This window comes from the organism of the source record quoted next, unplaced genomic scaffold (assembly GCF_019419815.1).
Source record: "Pyrus x bretschneideri cultivar Hongxiangsu unplaced genomic scaffold, Pyrus_bretschneideri_v1 Contig11, whole genome shotgun sequence".
In the NCBI taxonomy this organism is placed as follows: Eukaryota; Viridiplantae; Streptophyta; class Magnoliopsida; order Rosales; family Rosaceae; genus Pyrus; species Pyrus x bretschneideri.
In genome coordinates, this window is record NW_025999402.1 from 8,646,780 (window position 1) to 8,667,368 (window position 20,589).

Below are 20,589 nucleotides of genomic sequence, written 5' to 3' on the forward strand. Positions count from 1 at the left end.
AAGACTGCCTCCCAAATCTCCGATGCGATTTAACATTTAAGTAAGCGTCCTTTAGTCAATGGTATGCCCTAATTGACAATCTTGAGTCTGATGCGATTACAACAAAATCTCCTCTCCTCTTCCACCTCCTCCTCCTCCTTCTCCTCTTCCTTCTCCTCCTCCTCTTCCTCCACCTGCATCCTTTCCAAGCGTGCGGTTTAAATCTAAGTGAAACCAACAACGAAGATGTTGTATTTTCATTCCTTTATCTTGACAACGGTACTACTCATCATGACCGTGGTGACGATGTATTTTACCTACATGCATCCTCCTCCTGTTGTTGTTGACGACATCAAGTTTCCACCTTCCTCATGCCAAGAGATCTTAGAGAGAGAGAGAGAGAGAGAGAGAGAGAGAGAGAGATATATATATATATATATATATATATATATGATTTGTATTAACTACTAAATGAAGATTACACACACTATTTTTATAAGAGAAATCCCAACTACTTTAACCAAATACTAACAAACTTACTAACTATATTACTAACTGTATTTCTAACTACATTACACTTGTACCCTTAACTGAGGTTTCCCAGTTTAAGATTGCAGCAAAGTCTCAAATAGCAAACACTGAAATATGAACAAATGGACGCACTGCAGATTGCAACAACTGAGCTTGCTTTTGCTCCTCATGTTCTGCGGTCCCACAAACATGAACTAAATCCATACTTAAATTGACAGGTATCCATACTCAAACATGCTACTTGCTCACTAAACTGACAGGTATTCAGAACTTAAATCCATACTCAAGAACGGTGCAATTTCATCCCATTATCATCACACATCACTTTTGCATATACAACCTTCCAAAGACAGAATGTTCTCCAATATTTCTTTCAACATACTCAAATAGATTATGGAACCATTCTGTATGCAGCATCCTTCATTTCCGTCTAAGGGTCGGCACCAAATCAATTCCATGGGCACTATATCGAGTAGTCATTTGGTCAGTGGAATCCCTGCTCACGGAAAGTTCCACCATATGCCCCTAAACTTATGTCAAGACGGTGTCAAGACAGAGATGGTTTCGAGTCTTGTGTTAGTGTCCAATAGCCAAGAATAGCCTTTTATGAAGTTGTAACACACCCTCATGCTGGTTATAAAAATTTTTTTGCGGGATTACCCTTAGTGGGATTTATTGTCATCAACTTCATTTAACATTGGCATCGACCTTTAAAACAAAAAATTAACAAACTGTAGCGTGGCATCGGCCTTAACTATAGTACCATGGGATCGCCCTTTGTGGATTTTACCAAAAACAACTACTCTTAACAATGGTATCGGCCTTCACAATTTCAACAACAAAAAATCAACATCTATATAGGATTACCCTTCGTGGGATTTAGCTACTCACATCACGGAATTACCCTTCGTGGGATGTACCGTTAACAACTTCTTCTATCCTTCATTGTATAACTGGACTTACTGTAGATTCATGCTAACAATTTGAGTTGGTTAGACTCGACATTATAGGCTGAGAGAAATCTTTACCAGGTCAGCTTCACAGTTCTCAACCAATGGGAGAAACCCAGCATCTGTTATACCCTTAAGAGCACTGAAGTCTACATGCTCGAGTTGAGGGCAAAGCTTTCCCAAAAGAGCCAGGCCAACGTTCCCAAATCCAGGACATCTGCGAATGGACAATGATCGAAGAGATTGGCATGGAGACACAGCAGGTGATCCAAAGTTTACATCTTTCAATCCCACACAGGAAACAAAAGCTACAGACTTCAATTTTGAACCACCAGTGGAAAGAGCACCAAAAAACCCAAATTAATTGGGTGATCCTGTGGCACTCTTCCAAATGAAGGCTCTCAAGAGATCTTGCTGCTTTGCAAAATGACACCAACCCACTGTCAGATACGAATAGACATTTGTGAAGGCAAAACTATTTCAAATTTGGGGGCAACCCTTTCCTCCTGCTTTAAGACCTGTATTTATTCCAAGAATCCATACCCATTTCTCCAAACATATCAATATGCAACTATACCTAAAATGTAACAAATTCGCCAACTTTCTGACTTCGACCTTCTTCAATTATCAACTTCAATGAATACTATATACTCAAACATTCTTCGCATCAGCCTTATCAATTCTGAATTCATAGAACTCATAAACTTCAACAATTGACAACTCTCTGAACAAGCAACTTCATAAATTTCTTCAACTACCAACATTTCTTGCAATCAACCTTAATCATATATTCAAAACCCCGAAACAGATCATATAAAATTTTCACCAACATTGCATAAAATTTCATTGACCCAAAAACACAAACACCTTATGTGCAGAATTGAAGAAACAAAGAAATGTAATGACCTGATTCCAACAACACCACCAAAAAAGATTACAGCAAGATCACCAATCCAAGAATAGTAACTAGACTCCAAGAACTTCAAGAACCATACCCAAATCCAGTGCAAGTTCAGTGAAACATTGTGGAAGGAAGAAGCAGAGAACCATACCAAAATCTGTAGAAAGAGCAGAGAGTGAGACCTTTATGCTCAAACCAAAACTCTAAAATCTGAATGTGGAGGGAAGAAGCAAATCATTAACTGCCCCCTTCAAGTGTTTCATATTGCAGGGATTTGGTTGATGAAGGGGGCAGTTAACGTAGCAATTGGATACATTACGTCCAACACAAGTAATCAAGTGTTTCATATTGCAGGGATTCCTGAATGTTTTTCGCAGTGTGGAATGAATCTGCTGCTTTTTAGCCATTACGACGGCCTTAATTAATCTTGATCGTCAACTTTTCATTTTTTTTTTTTTTGTTAAATGATAGATTTTATTAAATTCTAATAAAAAGGTTTACATCTGCGGCTAGAATATTGAAAGTAAACGTAATATTTTAAGAATGTTGTTAAGCCCACTTCATTGTCTTATTTTTTTCACCCACTTGGAAATAATAATTTTATTGACAAATTTATCCTTTTGTAAAATAACCTCCAAAAACCTAAAGACTAACCAATCAAGTTTTGCCACATAATTATTAGTTAAATACGTTGAAGTTTTGAAACCTAAAACATCATATTGAGAAGTTGGCGATTGTTTTTGCCTTAATGAACATTCCTGGGGGTGTACCAGAAAGGGTGATGAAGAATTTGAGGGTTTGCATTGATTGTCATGTTGCTATTAAATACATATTTCTAATAAAAAAAACTAGAGATCATGGTACGTGAAGCTAGTAGATTTCATCACTTTAAAGATGGGACTTGTTCTTGTGGAGATTATTGGTAAGGTGTAAGTGTTCTTCATCTGATTTATGAATGTTTTTAACTTTTTCTTTCAATTTATTGCAGCACAAGGTTCAGAAATATTAATAGCGTGCGTACGGATTGGAATTCTTTAAATAAATCACGATGTTAATACAAATAACTTGAGTTCAATGCAATGAAAAATCCCTGTCATGATATGTATTTGTATGGTCATTGCAATAAGATCTGGTGGTTTTGGTTTTCCCATCCATGCATTTACTGGTTTCATATTCTTTGGTTGGTAAGGAACCAAAGTGGAGGAAGGAGAACACAATATTGAGTGAGTTGTCAGAATTCTCGTCATGAGGTTTTCATAGAGGATTTTATGGAAGATTTCACAAAAGATTTATATTAAAGTGGATAATAATAGAGATTTTGCACCAGAGCGGCTTTAAGGCTTGGTGGTATTGCGATGGTTGGTGACCGAGGCGGGGAATTGGGTGTTGGTGTGGCGTGGTTTTGAGGGTGTTGGTATGTTTGAGATGAGAAAATGTGAATATTGATAATCATTATGAAATTATGCAGAAAACTCAAGACTTTCAAAGAACACTAAAGAACAAATGAAAGAATCTTAGAGACAGAACATATGAGAGAAATATCATCTTTTGTATTGATGAATACTGAATGAATTACATTTGCATAGCTTGGTCTGTTATATAGAGCTTTAGAGACTTACCATTCAAGCTACAGAGCTAACTAACACAATCAACTTCTAACAAGGGGTGTAATATTAGATGCAGAAATAAAATTTTGCCTCTAATAGTATTCATTAGGGCAAAAACATGCAATTGTCTCTATTAAAATAATAGGGACAAACAATGAACTGCCTCTATTAATTTTCACTTTTAGGGGCAGAAAAAACTGCCTTTACTAAATTTAGCTATTAGAGACGAATTCAATTAGCCCCTAATTCAACTAATAATTGTTTAAATTTAATTATTTTTTCATTAGAGGCGGATGTTTTTTTTTGTACTTATTAATTTAATTTTTTAATTTTTGTATTTAAGACGGATGTGTTTAATTACTAATTAGCTTTTATAAAAAATAAAAATGAAGGATATTACAATTTACCAAAAAAAAAAAAACATTATTTATCTAAACCCTAATTCCAATACATACCCACTACCCTCATTTTTCTCTCTTCCCTCTTCCAATGCCGCACAGTTCATCATTTTTCGCGTTTTCCTTCATTTTTCTTCCCATCCTGCATATTTAAACCCATCCTCTCTTTCTTTCATTCTTCATAATCTTTTGTTGTCTTTTTTTTCCTTGCTATCCAAGATGACCGAAAGAAAGGTTTGTTAGAGAGAAGATAAATCTTGTTTAATTTGGTTTGATCGAAGCATTTTTTTCCATTCTGAATTTTTTGTTTTGCAGGTATACTTGAGGGGGTTTTGAATAATTTAGAGTGGAAGAGAATTTCATGAATAGTTTGGAATAGAACTATCATATGATTGATAGGGAGGAGGTTCTCAAGAATTTTCATTGTAAGGGTAATTGCCTTGTGTTAATCTTTGTTTATTGATTTTTCTTATATGTTTAATTGATTTTGAAATTTAGGATTGATTTTTTCTGTTTGTTCGTACAATTAGTAGACTTTGTAATTTGGCTTTGTTGTTTGTTACGTTTTACTTTTTCTTTTTGTATTTGTTAATGAACAGTTGTTAATTGAAAAAGACTCGTGTGGTGCTGCAAAATCAGAAGATGAACTTAGAGATCTAATCTTCAAAGCTTGAGAGATTGAAAGAGATGGAGAATTTTGAGATCTAGAAAGAAGAAGATGAATCATGCTGGGTTTGAATATTTTGAATGATTCAAAACCAATAATTGACGTTTAGGTGGATAATGCATTTATTATATTGTGGATTTATTTATTTTTATATAATTTAAAGTATTAGGATCGGATGTAATTATATTCTCGATTTATTTGTTTATATAATTAAAAGGTATTAGGGGCAGATGTTTTTGCCTGTAATGATGTGTATTTATAAAACCTACCAACATGGCAACAAAAACATTAAGGGCGGATATTTGACATTTTTTGCATCTAATAACAATAGCAACGGCTCTTTTAGGGGTGAATCTAATATCCGCCCCTCCTTTGTATTAGGGGCAATTTTTCAACATATTTACCCCTATTGGGGGTTTTTAGAGGCAAATACTTATGCCCATATTATTCGATTTCTTGTAGTGGTGGTGCGCTTGGGTTGAGGATTTGGGGATGTCGATGACAGTTTGGCTAGGGTGTAAAGAGATGATGAGAACAAATTCACGTCAGCAAAAATGTCTCCCATCCTCCATTGCGGAGTAACTAAACCAAGGTCTTAATAATAATTGCGTTTTAAAATTATATAACTATTTTAAATCTACCAAAAAAATTATATATGTAGGGTTGTTTTGGGAATATTGGTGGGTGAAGAGATAGTTTATGTGTTATTTCACTTTTTACTGAGGGTGGAAATATAAGGTGGATAAGAAGATAAGACGATATGACACACCCCAACCGAAATCAGGGTATGTTGGCCGTCACGTGAGGGCGGCGTAACCATGTGCACAGTGCGGAAGCTAAGAATAATAATAAAAGTACAAACAAATAAAAACCAAACTACACACAGGGTAGTTAACATACATGTGCGAGCGTAAGGGTGAAAACAATATTCAGAGCACCAAAAAAAACCTGGTGCAGTCCAGAGGAACAAACACCAACTAAAACACACCCAGAGGGGGTCCTACACTGGTGATAATCTGTCAGATATGCCGTGAATCCCTCGAGAGCCACCAACAGAGCAATCCAAACTAGAACCTGGAAGGGCGCAAAACAGAAAGTGTGAGTGGGCAAAAACAAAGCTTTTCAAAATCATTTCATTATCAAAGTTCTAACCCCTCGTTGTAAAACCTGTATAGTTTTCCAGAAAAATAGAATATACACATATATACAAAACATGCTCAAAAAAATATGCCATGTCGAATGCCTCCACATAAGATGTAAGTAAACCAAGTAATGCCAATCAATGCAATGAAATATGTCAGCCGGAGTCACCTAACGTGACCTGTACGGCTGAATCTAGAGCTCAAATCTCCAACTCACTAACTATACCTGCACACGAGTCGGAACCACCCAAAGTGGTTTGTACGACATGACTGGGTGTAAATGAATACGCTCAAGTGCTACGATCACGTGAAGACTGGGCGAATAATCGCGGGTCACCTACGAGTTGAAACCACCTATAGTGATATGTACGACAAGACTGTGCACCTAACTTGGATCCAAGATGAGCGTGTGGTGCAGGAGGTGAACATCAAGTGAATGACTGTGCCTTACTCTGGGCGGGAGCACTAACACTGGGGGTGCAGGTTATGAGCTCTCTATGCATCTCACAACTACTAATTAAATTAATAAACCATAACTTACCTGGTACTTACCTGTGCATCCGCAGCACCAAACATACATATATGCAACTACTAATGCATAACTAGATTGGCAAACATTATGCATGGCATTTAAAACATATACACATTTCATTTCATTTTATGGGAAAAACCACAGTATATAGGTATATACGGAAAACCAAAAGCCCACTCACTGGTATGTGGAAGGGTCGTAACCCTTTTACCTCGAGTGACTGTGCTCGTCCTCGGGATAGGTCTCACCTATATGCGAAACAACTATAAAAACGTCAATTTAAAGCACATAGCCAAAACTAGGTAACAACTTCTCATACAATGCTCAAATGGGGTGTATGAATACACCAACGTGATCTACTCAACCTCACGAACATCCCCATACTTTTAAAATAATTTTCTGACCTCCCACGCGCCGCCACGTGCCGGCCATGCGCCGCCACGTGCCGGCCATGCGCCGCCACGTCCCAAGCACGCTGACGGCGCCATTTAACGCCGTCAGGTATATTCCGTTAAAACTAACAGATTCCATTAAAGTTAACCTAACGCCGTTAGGAATATTCCATCCAAACTGACGGAATATTCCGTCATCTTCTTTGGCACACCTCCGGTGCCGTCGCTGTCGCGCGGAAAAACGGGAAATTTTCAAACCTTTGTTTCTCACTTGATTTTCAACCAAATTTCATGAAATTTGCACCAAAATGAAACTTACAACAAGTAGAACAAAACCTTACCACTTTCAAGCCCTGAAATTCACGGAATCTCGTCGAAGAAACTTCACAAAATCCAGCCAAACCTGCAACTCATGATCCCGACATCCAAAACCTTCCAACAAACCACCCCGAGCTTCCTAAGGACCTCACTAAGCTTCCTACAAGCTTCAAATTCCCTGAAAAACAACATTTTACATATGCATGAACAGTGACCAAAATCGGGGTTCCATGGTTCGACATGAAATCGAAGGATTTTTTACCTAAAATGGGTATGGTTAAACTCGTATGAACCTCACGAACACCAAGATATAGTTTTCTACTTCAATCTGTAACGTTTTCGAGTGCTTTGGTTTTTGTCCGTACGAAGAAGAAGAAGAAGAAGAGAGAGGCACGAGATAGGGAAGAAGGTGAGGATGAGAGTGGGTATGTGTGTGGCCCAAATGCAGCCAACCAAAACCCCAAAACAACCACACAACGAAACATAACCACTAGGGGCAAAACCGTCATTTCACACTTGCAGCACGAATAATCCGGGACGGGCTGTCACACAATAAGGTAAGTATAACACCACTCGATTTTATAACTTCAAAGATTATGAAATTCCTTGGATCACCTATATAAAACTCCATAAATTGATTGTTGCTTTATTTTCATGTTCATATATGAAATAATTCATGTTTCAAAGAAACACTACAAATTTGTCCCACTCTGTTCATCACACAATTACATATGCCATCTTCATACGGTAAATAAGTGTCTCCACAACCAACATCATCTGGCTTTCCACGACAATCACCTATATTGTCTTCACTTGATCACCTATTACTAAGTGTGATGTTTTTAACACAAAAGAAGTCAGTGATGCTACCAATGAACCTCCCACATGTAGATATATTATTTTGGTATTACCTTCTATGTGAGAGACTTTATATTCAAATATACCTCCCTTACAAGTGATCTCAGATAAGATCACACGAAAACCAGTTCCCACCCCAAAGCTGGTTAGTTCATTATGTTGAAGCTAACACAACTTTTCCAAGTCTGCTAATTTATTCATTTACTAGAGCCAACACATTATTTTTCTTACAACACTAAACAATCATTCAATAATTTTAAATCGGAATAAAAACTTGTCACTCATAAAATAAAAATAAATACTACTAAATTTTAAAATCAAGTGATGTGTATGCAGTTTTTAAACTATCGTCAATGTTTATGTATGAAACTAAAAAATTAAAAGGGAATTGTTATTAGCATTCTAAAAATCTCATTTTACACTCTAAATTTTCTATATTAGGAAAGAAAAATACACTTGTAAGGAATGTATAATGAAATTTTTAGAATGTCAATAATACTTCCCAATTAAAATTTACGAAAATCAAATCTAAAATTTTCAAAATGGTATCGTAGACCTAAAGCGGATCCATGGATATCTTTTTGTTATACTTTGAAACTGGTTAGACCATCTGAGCCAGGTCAGCGACGACAAACACAACACAGAACACGCGCCCCCATGAAAAAATGAAATCAAGCCCAAATTCGAACGAAAAACCCTCCCAATCCCAAACTCTTTGATTTTCTCGAGAAAATCCCCAATTTTCTCGAGAAAAAGCAAAATCAAACCAAATTCAAAGGGTCAATATAATGAGACTCAAGGCGTGGTTTGTGCTCACGGCGCTTGTGCTCGCCGCCGCCGCGATTCAACAAAACGCCGCGTTTGATTCGTCCTCGTCGTCTTCCCGGCGCCAGACTTCGCCGGAGGCTTACGTCACGCTGCTGTACGGAGATGAGTTCCTATTGGGCGTTCGAGTCCTCGGGAAATCGATACGGGACACTGGATCGACCAAGGACATGGTGGCTCTGGTCTCTGATGGCGTCTCCAATTACGCCATGAAGCTTCTCCGGGTAATTAATATTTGTTCCTGTTTCTAATTAAGGAAATTGATTTGAGTTTAGGCTTTTAGTTGAGTTGATAGACTTTGCTTTTAGAGAAGTGTTTTTAGAAAAAAAGCTGCTTTTTCCTAAATCGAGTTCGAGTTTTGGTTTTTGTGAAGTTGGATTTAAATGAATACGGATTAACTGAATCGAAAAGTGATTTGGGAAAAAGCTGAAGTTTGGTGCTTTATCCTGAATTGGTTATTTGTTTGACTGAAGTCTGAGCTTCGAAAAACAACCCCTGAATCAGATTTTTTATTTGATTAGTTTTGGTGAATGATTGTGCAGGCTGATGGATGGATAGTGGAGAAGATTAGTTTATTGGCAAATCCTAATCAAGTTCGACCGACGAGGTTCTGGGGTGTCTACACAAAGCTCAAAATTTTTAACATGACAAACTACAAGAAAGGTAAAATCTTTGATATCATAGCTCTCATGTGATATAACAAATCAAGGATGCAATATTTTTAGTTTTAAGAATTTGAAGTTTTACTATTTTTTGTGTGTTTCTTATCTCCGGGAGTTTGATTATGTAGTTGTGTATCTTGATGCGGATACTATTGTTGTCAAGAGCATTGAGGATCTTTTCAAATGCAGTAAATTCTGTGCTAACTTGAAGCATTCTGAGAGGCTGAACTCTGGGGTGATGGTAGTGGAACCATCGGAAACTCTTTTTAATGACATGATGAGACAAGTGACCACTTTGCCTTCTTACACTGGAGGTAACGTAACTCTTCATGTAATTTTAATCACTTTGCAATACCTGCTAGTTCTTTCAGTATAATTCTTTCTCCATCTGTATATGGTATATAAAATTGATCTGTACTGTTGAACAGAGTGTAAATGAATTGTCAAACTCAAAGTGAGAAAAAAGTCCGAGCTTTCAAGTCAAGTTTATGTTTAGGAAAAGGAATTTAGTTCAACTTTATTTATATGGTTTTGTAGAAACTGATTTCAGATTAAATTAGATTGCACTGTTTATGTCAATGGCTCAAATAATTTCTGATATACATGTCACTTTGTCAAAAGGAATTCCGTGGTATCACGAGTTCCTTGATATCCCTGGTTAAATACTCAAGTGCATGCTTAGTGTCAAGTTGATTGTTATAATGTGTATTACATGTTTCTCAGTCATTAGGTATTCTTTGGAGAAAGCTCTAATCCATTATAGTCGTCCTTCTCTCTAAACTTTTATGTGCCTCATTATTTATTACAGGAGATCAGGGGTTTCTGAATTCATATTATTCTGATTTTCCAAACGCCCATGTCTTTGAGCCAAATTTATCGCAAGAGGTGCGAAAGTCTAGACCAGTTCCTAAAATGGAGCGACTTTCCACTTTATACAATGCAGATGTTGGTCTTTATATGCTGGCAAACAAGGTATGTATCAGTAGCTATTCAACATGTTATAGTAATGCTGATCGACTAGTTTGCATGTCTCCACTACCATGCATGATATTGATGCCTGTACAATTACTCCCAAATGTAAAGTACTATAGAAGGAGATAATATTTCTATTGTATACTCGTTAGGATTAAGTTTTGGCATTGGAGATGTTATTGGATTTTCAATACTGAAGCCTCAGGGGTGGAACCCAAGTACAACCTTTATACGAGAATCTAAAGATAAAATAAAAGCAACTCTTTAAGTGGTGCATGTGAAGCTAATTGGATAAAAAAACTGCCAAGAATATCACAGGTTCTGTGGTGCTACTTTCCGACCCATATTGCCAAGAATATCACAGGTTCTGTGGTGCTACTTTCCGACCCATATATATAGTTGAAGAGGGAACTCCAAATTTGACCAGTAACGTTGTCTTATATCTATATTTTAGATTAGAATTTTCTTTAGTTTGTCCTTTCGAGCAATAAGGTGATGACACATATGAAGTGGCCAAATTGGAGTGGACCTTTGATTTCTATTTTTTATGCCAATTAAGGTGTCTAATCTGTTTGTGCTTTATAATCTCAGTGGATGGTAGATGAAAGTGAACTCCATGTCATTCACTATACACTGGGCCCCCTCAAACCTTGGGATTGGTGGACTTCTTGGCTTTTGAAACCGGTTGATGTCTGGCAGGTATTGCTTTGAATTCAATTTTCTATTTATCTCTGTGGTTGTCTGATTTTCCATTTTAATATTATACTGTAACTTTTGCATTCAAAGAGGTTGTAAACAATGACTGTCATTTATACTGCAGAATGTTAGGGTACAGCTTAGGGAAACCCTTCCAGGAACTGGAGGTGGCGGAAATCCAAATGATGCTTTTCTTGTGAAGTTTCTTTTCCTGCTACCATTTTGTGCTCTACTATTTTGTTACTATCGGTCTTGTGTTCAGGTTAGTAATTACATGATCAATTTGGCCTAAATTTTGTTTTCTGGATATCAAGGTGTGTCAATTTTGGTGCAGACAAAGGATTACTTTGGCTCATTGTGTAGAAATTCGTTGTATGATCAAATCAAACACATTTACTACAAAATCAGATCTATGGGGACGCTTAATTATACTGTTGTTTCTACGTCATCCTCCATCAATCCCAATCATCAGGTTAGATCCTTTGTCTCAATTTTGTTTGTTGGATTGGCCCAATTTGCTTTGACATTCAAGCTCATTATAAGATAAATTCTTCTTTACATTCCAAATTTACCGTAAAGACTTGTGCTGTGAAACAATCCTTAATGTGTTGCAGACCAAGGTGCCGGTGTACTTGGGTGGGATCTCTATTGTTGTCTGTTTCATGGCTGCCCTGGTGGCCCTTGCCCTTTCTCTTGCAATTGTGCCTCGACAAGTTATGCCGTGGACTGGTTTGCTATTGATGTACGAGTGGACATTCACAGTCTTCTTTATATTATTTGGAGGGTATCTGCATCTAATTTATCAGTGGGGAAAGACAACAGCAGTGCAAGCAGGAACTTCGCCTTCTGGTCCTGAATCAGTTGATTATGACTCTGGAAAAGGTAAGTTGGCATGGATTAATCTGGTGCCGACATTCACAACCAAGTTCAGCTAATTAGTTCCTTGTTTGATTGTTTATTTGTTTTCTAACTCAAACAACGGTTATTGTATTTGTTGTAGGTCATCAACGGCAAGCATCTTTATGCGATAATGCTACATTCTATTATGGGCTAGGAATGGCTTTTCTGGCCGTTGCTGCGCCATCTTTGCCATGTCTTTTCGGGATAACAGCTCTATTTTTACGGTAATTTGCTTGACCAGTTATAGTTTCCTGGGTTACTTATTCATCTTTGAAAAGAATACGATTCAAAGAGAACGATGAATGACAATATGTATTACTACGACATTTAACAGGCTGGGTTTGATGGTCGTCGGAGGCTTAGTTTTGGCATCTTTCATGACATATGCTTCAGAGCACCTTGCAACTAGGTCGTTTTTGAGAGGCTTCGAAGACCGAGATGCTACGAGAAGTAGGAGCTTGTGTTTGTTTTGTTGACCGGCGAGCAAACCGAGTTTGTGTAAACATGTAACTGTAACCAGTGTTTGATTCCTTCTATTGTAACCTGTTTCACATGGAACTCCTTACGATTAGCTTGTAAAGTATTGCAGAAAGTATGTTGATTTAAGAATTTTCTTTTGCTTTCCATGCAAGAAATTTTGTTACATTCACCTAGCTACTATTTGAATCATTCAAAATGAGCCTCATTTTTACCTCTTACACACCCTTACAATCAAATGAACTAAAGAAAATCAGTGGATAAAATTTAATAAGGGTAGCTGATACGAGCAGACGATGAGGTACGTACACTATGAATTTAAAATATAATATAAAAATAAGTAAATAATGTGTTATAAGATGGTTGAATTAAGCTACTCAGTACTACGGTCTGGTGAGATTTCTTTTCATTTAGAAGTGAGATGTTTTAGGTTCGAATCTTGTGGATGACGAATTCGATACCAAATTAGGTTGTCCGTCATGTGGTTTTACCAAACTTCCCATTCCCTTAGTGTAAAAATATCGATGTACTAAAAAAAAAAGATGTCTGAATTAACGTGGTCTATAATTGAATTGAATTGGAGAAAAGCTTTAGTAGGGCTTGTATTTACGACCTACATTGAATTGCTTTTGAGAAAAGCTTTAGGGCTAGTTTAGGATTGCTGTGTTTTTTTTAAACTGCTTCCATAGTGCTGTGAGAATAAACAGATGTGAAAAAAAGTAGGTAAGTGTTTGGTAACTATAATGCTTAAAGTGCTTTTGTGAAACAAAAACAGAAGATGAGGATATGATTGTTAATATGAAGGTTTAATTAGTTGGTATTGTTCATCTACTCCAATGAAAGAAAAAAAAAGTTTGTTTGAGAAGCATGTATAGAGTTGCTTTTGCTTTCTGTTGTTTTGGACCGATGATTTTGAAAAAAAAGTATTTATTTTCTCATTTACCAAACAACTTCCTTAACAAGTTGCTTTAAAAAAAAATTTAAGTAACCCCAAACCGATCTTGTGCTTAGCGGAGTGTACGTACGTGGAGCCATGTAGTGTACTTAAACATAGAGGAGCTTGGTTCTTTGAGAGAGTGGCCTTATCAACTCTTGATCAGATTATCCTACTAGTCTCTCTCTCATATGGAATTGCAGAGGTGGAATCATCTTAACGTAAAAACGTGGAGGTGTTCACTATGCTTTAACAGTTAAGGAAATTAATAATTAAAAATAGTCTCCCACCATTAGCCGTCGCCGGCCCCTCTACTGATGGAAACACACTTTTTGAATTCAATCAATCCATACGTTTGGATTCAAAAATCTCTTTGAACCAATCCATCTCGCTGAATTTAATAAACCCTGAAGTTGTACGGACTCCCCAAACAATGTGATTGTTCACCAAGATGCAATATTTTTATGCATAATGGTTCATCATTGTTTTGCCACTTTGAAGGGAAAAAAAGGAGATGCCAAGTCAAAGCTACAACAAGAGTTTTGATTTGGTGCTAGAAGTTGGTCTGTCTTCTCTGATTTGCTCATGGGATTCTGTATCTCAATCAGGTTAAAAGAGTTCAAATATTTTGTATTTATTTTGTATGTGGCAGCTTTGTGCTTTTATTATCAATTGACATGTCTTAATAAACTTAATAACTTTGTTGTTATAAACCTAACATGTATTAATCAATAATAAAGACAACGTAAATGTCACACTCAAAATAAGTACAGAAAATTTGCTCTCAGTGAAAAATGAACGGTCATTTATTTCATTTTTTTTTTAGCTTTATCACTAAGTCTATGATGAGTCACGGACCAATAGAAAAATCAAATTGGATTTGTCTTTTTATTCTTCTTTTTCCTTTGTAGTTGCATGTCATTTGGCACTAGGTGACACACATGGTGACTAACTCAACATTTAAATAATGAAAAGGAAAAAATGAAGAGGAAATATGATGGAGGGTTTAGACTTTAGTAGTGATCCCTCGTCGTCCTTATCCAAAGTGTATGTATTAGTGGATAAGCATGTACTATAAATATTAACATGAAAAAAAGATGCAGAAAAAGCTACAAATTCAGATCCCCCCACATCCCACCCCCACCCCACCCCCACCCTATGTTATGGCTTTTACTATGTGAAAGATATTGGAGTACCAAAAGATTCCATCTTTCCCATGAAGGTTAAACTTAAAGGGATTGAGATCCACTTCAGATCTCTTTGTTCAGAGCATGTAAATTGAGAAATTTGGACCACTCAATTTAAATTTCTACGATCCCCATTAGATCATCACACTGACTTCCATCATAAAAACTCAAAAAAATTGAACAGTTAGATCTCTTTCTCTTTCTCTTGAACAATCCGAATCTCTCGATCCCCGACAACGAACATAGAGATCCGGAGTGGATCTCATTCAATGTCCTTTTTTTTTTTCATGTAGATAAGTGTTTAATGTAGAGAACATTTTATATTGTTTTATCATTTTTGTGTACCGTCACAGTTGTATTTCTGGCTCGCTTTCAAACATATATAGCTAAAGAAACAGGGATAGATATGAACTAGGAAAGAGGGAAAGCGAGCGAGGAAGCGTTTACAAACATGGCAACGAAATAGGAGGTGTGGCTGGGGAGGAGACCTCTCATTTATACAATGAGAAAGAAATAACCTAACACACAATCATTTAGCCATGGCATTACTATGCCTCAAATAAAAACGGGTAGCTAGCTATGTGTATTCAAGGGACCCATAAGGCACTCAGCGACCCCACATGCCCTAAAACCACCTGATTCCCAAAACCGTATATTAGCCTTCACCCTCAAATTGCTTCTTTGCTATTGCATCATTGGGAAAGAAATCCCTATCCTCCAATCAATCCTTTTATTTTCCTCATTTTCTTTTAGGATTCTTCAACAATTCTAAGTTTGTATTGGTAAAGGGTCTACGAATCCATACTAGATTTTGTTTAGCGTGATACGAATTCGCGTTATAATTCTACGCTAGATGGAAATTAAGTTTTTGAAATCACTGTGCGTACTTACTTTTAAAGAAAGTATAAGATAATAGTTTACTATATCATCAATGCACTATACATACGCAAATACCGTTAACAAAATTACGTGGCGTTTTATTATTGATGTAAAGAAAGCACTCGCCTAGAGTAAACGCATGCAGCATTTTCCAAATTTCTAGAAAATGTAGATATTTTGCATATTGACTGGCATTCCATGTTAGGACACATTTTATGTTACCCAAACATAGAATGCCTAGATATACCGGTACCATCGCATTTGCAGTAGTCCACTTTGCGTGTTATATACTAAGGAGGAGTTCAATACATCATCCAAGGTGTTTTCTTCTTTTTATTTTCCCAACTATTTGGAGCTTGCCCTGCCATATATACCAGTTATACTTCGTCAACATTTTATCATGTCTGCTATTCCCCACCCTTCACTTTTTGAGAGATCTCAAATCTTCTTTATTCTTATGCCCTAGCTAGGCATGTGCCGGGGAACAATGGTCGGGGTCACATATTTTAGTCACAAACTAGAAAGTGCTTACTACATTATCTTCTGGTTCAATTTTCCTTCACGTTATCTAGTGATACAAAACTAATCAAGATCCTTGATCCTTTTAAAGACGTACACACGCGCATAGTTCGTTCTCAGAAATGCTCGAATGTTGTATAAAAATCTGGATGTGGAGATTTCAGATATATATATATTAATAAATTTGAGAATTTGGCAATTGTGAGGTGTCAAGTAGTCAATGATTCATTAATCAATAAGAAAAAAAATCTTACTCTCATGTAAAATAGAAGCAAATCTTTTAGTACATGCATAAAGATCAGAGAAAAACAAAAGAAACCACAAAATTATATCTATTTGCGGTTCAACCTGCTACAGGAGCTAACAGATTGCCATAATTTATTTCAGCAATTCCTCCATAAATTAATTTCTTGGCAACCAAGCCGAGAATCAGGAGAAAAGGTCATTCATCCGGTGAAAAGAAAGGAAAGAAAGAGGTCAGGGAATATTAAGGATGATATAAGTAACTATTTTATATATATCATATATGATAAGCCAAGAATATCAGACTTGCCTGAGTTTACATTTCCTTAAGTTCATCACCTTTCTTTACAGCTGTAAATTAGGTCATGGCTGAAAGATGATGAAAACCCTAAATCCTCCTCTCACCGTCCTCCTCTTCCTCATCCTCCTCCGGCCCGCAACTTTTCGACATCGAAGACTGATAATCTCCTCTTGATGACATTCTTCTCAGCTTTTGAAGCACCATCGCCATCTTTCCTTGTACAAATTCAGTGACACCAAAAGAAAGAAATTGAACGACGACAGAGACTGATCCTATGAAATCCTTCAGAAACTGGTCACTTAGGTAGAAATTAGAATTAAGGTGTAGAGAGAGAGAGAGAGAGGGTGAAGCCATACAATTTGGCGTGGTTGGTCATGCTTATATAATGAGACGGATGAAACAAAGGTGTGAAAATGATATAATTTAGGCCACGTACGTACACGGGGAGGACCTACTTCACATGTCCTCGATGTGTCTATGGATAATAGGAATATCCATCAAGTAAAGAAGCACACCCTCCCTTATAATTTAAAGTTGGAATCTGAGGTGACCTATCCAGTTTGGATCCACGTACCAAACATTAATAAAAACAAAAACAATATTCATTTTTGAGCTTTAGTTGGCCAAAACCTACCCGTTGGACAACCTAAGCTGGCCTCTAATTAAGTCAATCACTAGGGTTTTAATAACAATAACACTAGATAGTTCTCGGTTATTGCATCTAATTGAGACATTCTATATAAGAATTGGCAGCATTAGCTTGGTTGCTTATGTAATTGTTCTAGAGGTTCTTGTAGTTTTCTTTCTTTGACTGTGCGAGCCATCCTCGAGCGTCTTCCAGTGATAGAATCGGGGTCCGGCATGCGGATGTTTTCTCTTGCTTATCAATTAATCTTTAGACTCGTAAATGGTGGGTGTTCTATTAAAAAGAAAAAGAACTTCAATTTCAAAGAACTTATAAATTTTTATTTTAAAACCTTTATTAGATTAAATGGAGTAAGTATTGTGACTTGTGTCAATGGTCTTCAATTCTTCAATTTCAATTGTTGAAAGGATCAGTCTTTTAGTACATTGTTTATATTTGTCGCTATGTCCTCAATTTTTGACGGCGTCAATTTTTAATTTTGATTAGTTCAAGATTTGATTTTTGATAATTTTAACAAATTTTCTTTAAATCCTTGTCATTAGGTTAAATTCGTCATTTTCATGATGTACTATGAGTCTATGAAAGAAACATAGGGATGCTTATGTCCTATTATCATGTATGACAAAGAATCACATCATCGACTCATTCTTTTATATCTGTCTTGTCATAATAATTTAGAATCATTATTCCAAGGTAGGCATGGTATAAACTTTTAGTATTGCTTAAGGTCGCATAAAATATAATCAACCTTGTTTCTTTAGTTAATAATTAAATAATAATCTAATTCATCATGCATATACACTTTCATCCTCCTTTGTTTGATCACATTTTGAAGAAATTGAATCTTAAACCTTAATCCTAACTCATTATTTCGATTTTTCTCATTACTTTCCGGTTCAACTTTTCTCACCACTTGAACTAGCCGCGAGGACTTATTATCCTCCATCCGTATTAATGGAGATACAACAATAACAACAAAGTCTTATTTCATTAAATGGGATCAACTTCATAAATCCTAAAAAATTACTATGCTTAATTTTCCGTCAAATCTTCTGTTAACTCTACGTATTCTATATCTTTTGTTAATGGAGATAGATACCATTAATTTGTAAGGACTCGTAAGTGGGTAGGGTTTACTGTAAACATGGGGTTTGAATAATTAACAAGGATTAAGGACAAGAATTAACAAAGTCAAGGGCACGTCTGTTGGACTTGTTCAGATTGATTGATGGATGTTTCAAGTAAAGTGGGGGACTTTTTATTAATTAAAACCTAATTTTGGGTCGGACCAAAGGAACCGGATCCCCTGTGAATTTAAAGAAATTGAACCTACTTCTCAAACGATTCGGGCCATTAAAATTTGATTCAATAGCTACAAACAGTGATCCTCTAAAAATTATAATAATTGTAACCGTTGTATTAAATTTCAATGATCTGAATCATTTGATCCTTGAACTCAATTCCTTTGAATCTGGAGGGGATCTGGTTTCCAGACGAAATGCTAATCTAATCAGCTTTACAGATGCAACTGAAAAAAACTCACGAACCAATCGGATTTCGGAACATGTCGAAACACACGGAGGTTAAGAGCATCAGAATTCAGAACCTAAAAGCTACAACCCAACTCGAAAGTTTGCTTTAAAAAAGAAAAGAAATTCAACTTAATGATTTTATGAAATCTTCAGAACGAAGCACATCATTAACTGTGACGATGATGGTTTAATCCTAAACAGTTTTTAAACAATAATCTCGTACAACTGGGCAAACTACCCCACCATATATCACGATTTCCTCCAAACAAAATTTTCTACCTTGGCACCATTAAAAAAGAAAAAGGAAAGAAAATTGAATTTCTAGGAAGCCAAATTCTTTTAAATTTAATGCACAACCACAAGCATTTCTAATCATGCTCTGTAGTCTCGAGTGAAATTTTAAATGAAAAGTTACTTTAAGAGCTCCTTGTAAAATTTCAACCCCAATCATACTTTCTAATTTAAGGAGTCATAATAATTGTGAACCAATAGGATTAAAATTTTTATTTAAAATTAATTTTGTAATAATTAATGCTAGGAGCTCCTTTCTCAATCCCTAGATTAGGAGCTCCTAGAAGTTTTGATATCGTAGGAGTATGATAGGAAGTGTGATTCAAGAAAATTTTCAACTTCTCCTAATATTTTGGTGAGCTAGCTCATTTAGAGAATCCATTGAAGATGCTCTATGTGTGATAAAAAGTAGGAATTGTTAGTTAAAAGAAAAGAGGAAATTTCTATTAGGGATAGCTCAGTAGTGAGAGGGAGTATAGAATAAAGGGTAAGAGTATGTTAGATTTAGATTTGAAAACTCTAATGTGACCAAAGAAAATAGAAGTTTTTTTACTACCCATGTGTTGGGGAATGAGCTCGAGCACACAACTGTGGTCTAACAGTGTCCAATTTTCACTTCAGTAGAAGAGGCTTCAGAATTAACTCGTATGGATATGAGAACGATATATGTTTGTATTGAGTTAAATCCAAGACGGAGTTAGAAACTATATAGGTGTGTGTTAATATATTCTCTTTGTTGGAGCATGGAGTGTACATTATATTTAGGGTAGGGCAAAAATTTTGTATTTCATAAATTTATGCTACATATTAATTGTAAATTCTATTTTTTTTTCCCTAAAATTGCACTAGGTTATTGGCCATGAGATGAGAGCCTATAACATAATAACTAGCTCCGTCCTTGGGTTCAAATACTAAATTATGATTCACTGTTAGGTATCATTGTAACTTGTCGTATCTTATCATTCATAAAAAAATAAATAAATAAATAAAAAGATCAGATATAAAGACGAACACACTACTATTAATCAACTGTCTAAGCCTTCCTTACATGGAATCAATTATCATCCTTGTTTTATTAGTTCAAAACATACACAAATGATAAGATGTAGTGGTCAACCTGTCTTTACTTCACTTATTTATCCATTTGTTTGCCATACTTTTGTTGTATGCCATTTTATACGTTATGCACTATACACTAGATAATTATTAGGGAGTTTTTGTTTCATATTTCATCCCCTCCAATTGCTTTG

The 20,589-nt window shown here is 36.0% G+C and overlaps 1 protein-coding gene across 1 annotated transcript; it reads left to right on the forward strand.

Moving 5' to 3' along the window:
* Positions 1-8,866: 8,866 nt before the first annotated feature.
* Positions 8,867-12,954, forward strand: LOC103935706 (inositol phosphorylceramide glucuronosyltransferase 1). Its single transcript, XM_009345515.3, has 10 exons — positions 8,867-9,324; positions 9,643-9,763; positions 9,891-10,076; positions 10,571-10,734; positions 11,326-11,433; positions 11,555-11,692; positions 11,765-11,902; positions 12,045-12,312; positions 12,431-12,554; positions 12,665-12,954. The coding sequence occupies exons 1-10, from the start codon at positions 9,064-9,066 to the stop codon at positions 12,804-12,806; spliced, it is 1,650 nt and encodes a 549-aa protein (XP_009343790.2). The 5' UTR covers positions 8,867-9,063; the 3' UTR covers positions 12,807-12,954.
* Positions 12,955-20,589: the final 7,635 nt, after the last annotated feature.